General features: G+C 45.2%; 1 protein-coding gene and 1 long non-coding RNA gene across 2 annotated transcripts; both read left to right on the forward strand.

The window, feature by feature from the left end:
• The first annotated feature begins 1,314 nt into the window (after window positions 1–1,314).
• Window positions 1,315–5,186, forward strand: LOC107148094. The gene is made up of 3 exons (XR_007351848.1): window positions 1,315–1,365; window positions 2,812–2,858; window positions 4,972–5,186. It is a non-coding gene; the product is annotated as an uncharacterized LOC107148094 (long non-coding RNA).
• Window positions 5,187–7,206: 2,020 nt separating this feature from the next.
• On the forward strand, window positions 7,207–7,712 carry LOC107148093 (transmembrane protein 14C-like). Its single transcript, XM_048814674.1, has one exon. The coding sequence runs from the start codon at window positions 7,294–7,296 to the stop codon at window positions 7,612–7,614; it is 321 nt and encodes a 106-aa protein (XP_048670631.1). The 5' UTR covers window positions 7,207–7,293; the 3' UTR covers window positions 7,615–7,712.
• The last annotated feature ends 568 nt before the right edge of the window (window positions 7,713–8,280 follow it).

The following is an 8,280-nucleotide window of genomic DNA, read 5'->3' on the forward strand; positions in this document are numbered from 1 at the left end:
TCATTGAACTTAAATTTGAGATGGATATTACTCCCACCTCCATCGAAATGTCTAATTCCTGTTCCTTTCTATCCCTGTTAGGGGGGCAGAAGGAAATAATGACAATTCCCAAAGCAAGTAGGTTATTTAAAGACATCTGCTCTGTGTCCATTCTGCTTAGAACTTTTTACTGAAACCAGTTTAAACAAGTCCTTCCCCATCTTGACACTTCAACTGGCCTGTCTGGTCCAGCTGATTATAAAGCCCCTTGCAGGGGTGATTGCTGGTCAGCGCACACCATACTAGGGATAGAGCCCAGACCCTTGTGCATGCTAGGCAAGAACTCTACCATTGATCTATAGCTCCAGTCCATTCATTCCTCTCTGCCTTCCAAATTTAGAGGTGTTCAGCATGTAGCAGATACTGTGGACACTGACTGCCTTTATGAACATGAAAATTGTACTTTTCACTTCTAGATGATGATAATAATGATGATGATTACTACTACTACTGATGTAGGGACAAACGAGGCCAGGCACAGAAGACAGCAGGAAACAGTTTTATTTGGCTGCAGCCAGGTTCAGAGGGCACAGCTTTTGCTGTAATCAATTAATCCCTGAACCCCGAGTTCAGGGAGTTTCAGAGTTTTATACCCAACATGTAAGGGGAGGGGCTCAGAAGTTCACAGTCTGCAGAAGTTCACATAAAAGCAGCTTTTCCCCCCCACTGTTTTGGGCAAGTTAACTCTTCAAGGACAACACCTGAGAAGGGGAGAGCTTCTTCTCCCCTTTCTTTCCTCCCCCTGCCAGCTGTTCATGGAGCCCAGTGGGTAACTTATCTTAAAAATGTACACATCTCTGTGAAGCCCAGCTCAAGGCCAGAGGACTTGTTTGTGCATTTCCTTCAAAGTACTATACTGGCTATGTTTGTGAAAAACTAGTAAGGGAGTGTCCAGCACCTGGAGTGCTGGTATCTTCTCGGCCAGTGGCCAAGTAAAACAGGGTGACACGAAAATAGGAAGTTTATCTACATTGAACTCTTTAGCAGAGACTCTTTTGCTGACAGTCCTAAAATCAGACTGGGTGAAGTTTTTTTGGAGAAGCCCAGTTAAGTCTTTTCAGTGGAGAAAGGGGGTGCCACTTTACTACTACTACTACTACTACTACTACTACTACTACTACTACTACTACTATTTTGGGTACTATGGATTGAACCCAGGGGTGTTTAACCACTGAGCCATATCCCCAGCCCTTTTAAATTTTTAATACTTTCATTTTTATTTTGAGACAGGATCTTGCTGAGCTGCTTAGTGCCTCGCTAAGTTGCTGAGGCTGGCTTTGAACTTCAATCCTCCTGCCTCAGCCTCCTGAGTTGCTGGGATTACAGGTGTGTGCCACCATGCCTGGTTTCACCTCCAGCTTTTTTAAAGAGGATTCTCCTTTCATGAAACTTGAAACCATAAATCTCAACATTTGTATATCTTTTCTAGAGATTCTCTTTCTGGTGGGCCACACTTTAGCTGTATGAATTTAGACACGCAACAATTTCTCTGAGCTTCTTCTCTTTATTTATAAGGGGAGAAATCATCACTTTTCCAAAGGGAGTTGGGAGGATTCAGTGAACCCCTATATATTAGTAGTATAGTGATTTAGCACTTGAGCTCTGGGGTCACATGTGTCTTAGTTGAAATCTGAGTCCTGCCACTAACTAGCTCTGTGACTCAGAGAAAGTCACTTAACCTTTCTGTGCCTTTGTTTTCATGTCAACAAACAAGCATAATGATAGTAACAACCTGAAGGAGGTTAAAGGAGATAAGGTATGTAAGGAATTTAGCACAGCTGCCAGATAGCATTCATTACTTAATCCTTAACCCTAGGATTTAAAGAGAGCAAGAAGGAGGGATGGAGAGGTGGAGAGATGGGTGATGGAAAGGCAGACAAGCTTTCTGGTCCTCATCTCTCCCTCCTCTTAGTTCTCCGTTGCACCCTTTCTTCATCTTTTTAAAAATTTTAGTTGTGCCCTGTCATTTAAGGAGGCAACTCATTATGAAAAGTACAAAGCACTTGTGAGAAGTCCCCCTCCCATCCCTGTTCCCCAGTCACCTCCAGGGAATCTCTATGCTGTTGGTTCTTGACTTTCAGATTGTGTGTGTGTGTGTGTGTGTGTGTGAACAAATCTGTTTATATATGCTCCCCGTTTTTACTCAAATGATAGTTTCCTCTATTTATTGTTCTGCGCTTTGCCTTTTACTTCTTCATACTCTGCCATAGAAACCACTGCATTATGTATGTAAAAACCTCTCCCACTCTTTTGCTATAAAAAGCTACACAGTGTTATATGACATGGGTCGCCCTGATTCATTAGCCAGCTCCATGCCAGTCATGTTTAGGATCTTTTCAATTACAGAGTATGGCAGTGAACACACTGTTCTTTTTGAGTTTTTTTCAACCCCTCTCAGCCCACAGTCACTTAAGTGGTCCCATGGGGAAGGGCCATGAGGATCCTAAATGCAGGCAGGACAGACTGGTGGGCAGAGTGCGGGTCCTTCCGCAGGCCCAGGATACTGTCTGTTGCTGTAGGAGTGGCCAAGCATCTTTCGCTCTAAGGCAATAGTACCAGGAGTTTGCTACTCTCAGAACTTTCTAGGTGATGTTGGTGCTGCTGGTCTGAGGCTGCTGTAAACCAATACCAAGGGGAATCTGCTCATTCCCATCTCATGGGCCTAACGCGGGGATTAAAGTACTGTAGGCAGCCCTGTAAGGCCAAGCTAGCACCACACCAGGAACTTAATATATCACTGTGCTTACTACTGTATCTGCCCCCTCACTGCAGGGACAAAAGGGAACTGGACACAAGGATGATTCACAGCGATGACGCAGGTTTGGGGTGCGCTGGAACTCCTCCCCCAGATCTCCTTCAAACCCCAGGTTCTGGAATGGCTGGGGAACTCGACGGAGCTCCCTGTTCATCGGAAATCTTCATTTTTGTAATGGCAAATGGGAGTGGAGAAAAGCGGGTGGAAGCCCCGCCCGGAGCCCTGGGGTCCTGATCCGTGCCTCTGCCAGTGCCATGCTGAGCCAGCTTGCTTCTTGGTTAAGGGGGTTGGACCACAGGACAGAGGGCAGGGAAGGGCCCAAGTCCCATCCAGCCCTTACCCTGCACCCTTCAAAGGCCCCTTCCATTCTCAGAGCCCCTGTAATTTGCTCTCATTAAGGCGGCTTTGTTCTGAGATGGGGGGCCTTGGCCATCCCTCAGGCGCTCACTGCAGGCCTGGTCATGCCCCTGCAGCTGGGCGCTCTCCTTCCTGCCCTGGGAGGGGATGGCAGGAGCAAAGGCTGCAGCTTTGCTACCTTCCCACGCTACCCTCCCTGCAGGAGAGCCTGCTGGGGCGGAAATGGTGAGTCTGTTAGAAGAAGGGCCCTGGCCTGAGCGCCAGATCGCTGGGTTGGGAGCAGGACTAGGCTAGGCCCTAACTACTTTGTGTGTGACCTTGGGCAAGACCTTCACCTCTCAGAGCCAACAAGTCTCCTTTTGCAAACAAGATGTGCTCTGGCTCTCAGCCTGGTACCAGAGTCAGTGTTGGATTTCAGAAGATAGAAGAATTTTCCTTTGGTTCACCTGGGCCCAGTATGAGACACCGCGTCCAGCACAGGGCACGCGGCTTCTTTCACCTGCATGCAGGCCTCCTCCCCTGCCTGGCGACTCAACCTGCGCCATCTTGTCCCAGACTCCTTTCACCTTCCCAGTCGCATTTGCTCCCAGCACACCACTGTGACGCGGCTGTGCCACTGGCTGGCGGTGGATCTCAGCTTCCCCACACCCTATTTCGTTCAAGGGGATGATACCCACAGAGCATTCAGCACCACACCAGCCACCCAGGAAGCTCCCAACAACAGCCCGCCATTCCTGGGGTTATCATCGTTGTTATTATTTTCAAAACTAAGTCGAAAGAGTGCTGGGTACACAAATGCCCCAACTCTCCAAACTCCCTGTCTTTACTTAATTTTCCATTTTGCCATTGTCTCCTCCTCTGTCCACTATTCCCAAAGTATCTCATTATTTAGAAAAATGGTCCAAGTGTCCATTTTTTTTGTTTTGTTTTGTTTTTATCAATGAAAAGACATGGTTTTATTCCTTCTTTCAACAAACATCCAAATATTGGAAGAGCTCCAGCCATGGAGACAAAAGAACGAAGAGGGCTCCTGACTCAGTTGGAAGAGTAGCCAATAATCACAAAAGTTAATACATAATTGCAACCCAGAGGTGCTTTCTGGACAGCTTGGGGGAGGGTGGAGAGAGCTCAGATGTTTCACACTAAGGTCTCCCATAGGTTTGGTTTGGCTCGTGAGTCTGCAAGTGGGGTGTATTTCACACGAGGACACAATCTGTGCCACAGTCTCTATTCCAGGTGTGCTGGTATGACGTAGGTGTAGAGAAGGGCAGCTGGAGAAGGGGCGTTTTTAGCTATAGCAGCAGCTGCAGGCAGGACTTGCTAAGTGACTTTGATGACTCACTTGGCCTCTCTGAGCTGCTTAGTGTATTTTCTATTTCCTGACTTTCCCCAGGACGGGCTGAAAAGTCCTCTGGCATGAGCTGACTGTTCGTTCACATGTGCCTCGTTTATTTGGGAAACTTCCTTATGTGCCTACCTCTACCCCATGGTGGGGGAATGGCGAACTCTCGAGGAACTGTCAGGATTTTATAAGCGCTTCCTGAGTTTCAGGCATTTTACTCATTTTATTACCACAAGAGTCTTGTGAGGACACTTACTCCTATCTGCATTTTATAGGCAAGAAAATAAGAGACACAAAGTGGTTCAATGACTTGCCCAAAGCTCCTAAGAGTTTGGCTTTACTACTATACCAGGCCTTCTCATGGACTGGTCTGGGGACCCCCGGGGACCCCAGAACCCATGTGGATGGTCCACAAGTTCAAAATAATTTTTGGGATAAAACTAAGACCATGTTTGTTTTTCTGCTGCCCTTTTCTCAGGAGTGCTCTGAGATTTCCAAAGGCCACGCGCTCATGGTACCACACCCTGCAGCTAGGAGAATCTGGGGGTCTGGTGAAGAGATTTGCAAAAATGCAAAACAGGACCACTCTCCTCATTGTTTTTTCGCTTAAAAATATTTTTCATAAAATTTGATGTGAACATGTGATGAGCTTATTGGAATTTTTTAGAATAAATAACTCCATACATATTTAAATGCTCTCCTCGTTTTTAATTTCTAATAAGGTAAAAGTGGCCTGGGAGCCACTGCACATGCCAAAGTGCAGGAGTTTTGTACTGTGGCCTGAGGCCCATTTGAGGTGTCCTCCTTGTGTGGCTTGCCAATATCATTAACACTGGGAAGTCCGAGCCCTGTGTAATGCCATACCAAGTGGCCCATGGGAGAAAGATCCATTGCAAATCATTCACTGTGTTTCAGTGTCTGACCTTGGGAAGTGCAATATAGGACATAAAATTTAAATCCCTTTTAAAGTTTCTCTTTCTACAGTTTCCTGAAAGGGATAGAAACTCATTGGTGTGAGGTGCTGGGGTTCGAACCCGGGGCCTTGTGCATGCTAGACAAGCACTCTACCACTGAGCTGCAGCCCAATAGGCTTCTCTGGGTGAGAGACCTTTCCTGAAAGTATCCAAGACATCTCCCTCACAGTTTGAGATGCTCCCTACCCAAGCCCTGAAAAATATATGATGTTTCCTACAAGTCCATATTTTTATTTTTTTTCATTTTTTAATTGATTTTATTTTTTTAAATACACAATGGCAGAATGCATTACAATTCTTATTACACATATAGAGCCCAATTTTTCATATCTTTGTATATAAAGTATGTTCATGCCAATTCATGTACTTTGGGATTTTTTTTTTTTTTGCATTACAATTCTTATCACACATATATATACAACAATTTTTCATACCTCTGTTTGTATATAAAGTAGGTTGACACCCAATTCGTGTCTTCATACATGTACTTTGGATAATGGAATTCTTTTTTAGTTGTGGATGGACACAATACATTATTTATTTGTTTTTATGTGGTGCTGAGGATGGAAACCAGTGCCTCATGCATGCTAGGTAAGCACTCTACCACTGAGCTACACTCCCAGCCCTAACAGTCCACGTTTTATACAAAATGTTTCCAAACATTCCTTTCAAATTGGTAACAGCCCATCTAGTGACTTTCACTTGATGAGGTGACAACTAGAAGCTGAATAATGAAAATGCCCATCACAACATCAGGAATTCTGTTAAATGTTCACAGCACCCAATCCAGTGTCACGTCTTGGCAGATCTGGAAAAAAATTATAAGCAGCCCTCATAAGGGAAGGCAGTCCTCCGGATGGCATTCCTGCCTTTATCTTCTGTTATCAACTTTTAGCCGGTTCTCTTTATCTGGAAGAAGGAGGCTTGTGGAGAAATCCTGGAGGGCCTGTGTTTTAGAAGGATTTCATTCCAGAAATATTCAGACAACCTAACACAGAAATGAGTCTATTTCTTAGTGTTTCTATAAAGGTTCCTTCCAAAGACGGGAGCTGGCTTTTCCTGCCATATTGGTTGAACTCCTGTAGTCCTTAGGGGTTGGTTCATCCTCTAAACCGCCTCGCCGGAGAGCATTCCATATCATGCCTGGCAACTGGCCGTACTTGGCTTGCCTTTGAGCTTTGTAACCCTGTGATTCAGTGTCTGACCTTGGGAAGTGCAATAGAGGACGTAAAATTTAAATCCCTTTTTAAGTTTCTCTTTTTAGAGTTTCCTGAGAGGGATAGAAACCCTCTCATTTGTATGAAGTCAGAACTTTCCTGAGAGCTGATCTTGTCTTGGAAGCTCACAATGGCATGGTGTCAGAAGGAATGAGCCTTTGATCCTCCTGAAAGGGAAGTTCAGACCAGAGATTTCTGCTCCTGAATCAGGATATTCCAGTGTGATCCTTGCTCAACTGTAAGATGAGATCTAAATCTCATCTTATAAGATCTAGAGCCTCAGATCTTCCATTGTCAAATGGAAAAAGGAATCAACCCTGTTGCTCTTACAGCCTTGTTCTGAGTACAAAAAGATAAAATGTGCCCAAAACAGAAAGCCCTTGTCTCTCTGCAGAGGCCTCTGATGTGCTGTTCTGTCTACCTGGAATCTGTCACCCCTCTTTCCTGAAGTATAAACACAAAGAGTCTCAAAACTAAATTAGAGACCTCTGTTGCTTTCCCCCGTGGCTTGTGCTCCTCGTCTCCCCGAGAGCTGCCCCGCATGAGCAGGTGCCTGGTGTAGTCTCTTCCTGATCGAAGTGAGAGAGCAATGCAGAAGAACTTTGGCCCATGGTGCCTTTACATTATTTTGGCTTTGGCTACACAGCACTGGTTGCTACTGGTGGAATCACTGGCTGTGCCAAAGCAGGCAGTGAGGAATCCCTGGGAGCTGGGCTCTTCTTTGGGAGTTTAGCAGGCCTGGGTGCTTATCAGCTGTCTCAGGATCCCAGGAACTTTTGGGTTTTCCTAGCTACTTCTTGGACCATGGCATCATTGGGAGTAAATTTCTACCATTCTGGAAAGTTTATGCCTGGGGGTTTAATCACAGGGGCCAGTTTACTGATGGTTGCCAAACTTGGAATTAGTATGTTGAATAGACCCCAATCGTAGGGGTCACATCCCAGCTCAGACTCATGAAGAATGAAAAATCTCCAGACTTCCACTGTTCTCAGGGTATTAAGGGAAAGAAATGCAACACATTTACACACTCTTGACATTTTACTTCAAAAACCAAACCAAAACAACACCGAATTCATTGGGGGGGGGGGGGATTAGTCATTTCTATCACAGCCCTTCAGAGGTGGTGAGGATATAGCACAAGAGCTTAATGGCTCCCTTTTAAGGTTCAATTCTGTGTCAGTGATGAGTGAAATCACACTGGGTAAAATGTAAGGTGTCAACATTGGGGGTCCTGAAGCCCTGTTCCCCTCCCAGAAGAACAGTGTGAAAAAGTCTTGTGGTGAGATTTAAGATGTGAGATCTTTTCTCACTTTATAGCAAAGACCTACTTTGAGATTATGCAAAATGAAATATCAGTGAAAATAAATTTTACTATAAATAAAACAAACAAACAAAAAAACCATTAGGACTCTTGTCCGTCTGCTCTGATCTACTCCTGCAAGTATCTATCCCCGGGCCTTTGTACCCGACACTCCCCTTTGTATGGGATGTCTGTCCTCACAGGTGTCTTCCTGGCTGACATACTAACATCCTTCAGTGAGGTCTCTCTCTTGCCATGTCACAGACAGGCCTTCTCTAGACACACCACGTGAATGA

Source organism: Marmota marmota, unplaced genomic scaffold, assembly GCF_001458135.2.
Source record: "Marmota marmota marmota unplaced genomic scaffold, marMar, whole genome shotgun sequence".
In the NCBI taxonomy this organism is placed as follows: Eukaryota; Metazoa; Chordata; class Mammalia; order Rodentia; family Sciuridae; genus Marmota; species Marmota marmota.

Excerpts from the sequence above, each read along its gene's own strand:
- LOC107148093 (XM_048814674.1), top strand. The coding sequence starts at position 7,294 with ATGGTGCCTTTACATTATTTTGGCTTTGGCTACACAGCACTGGTTGCT.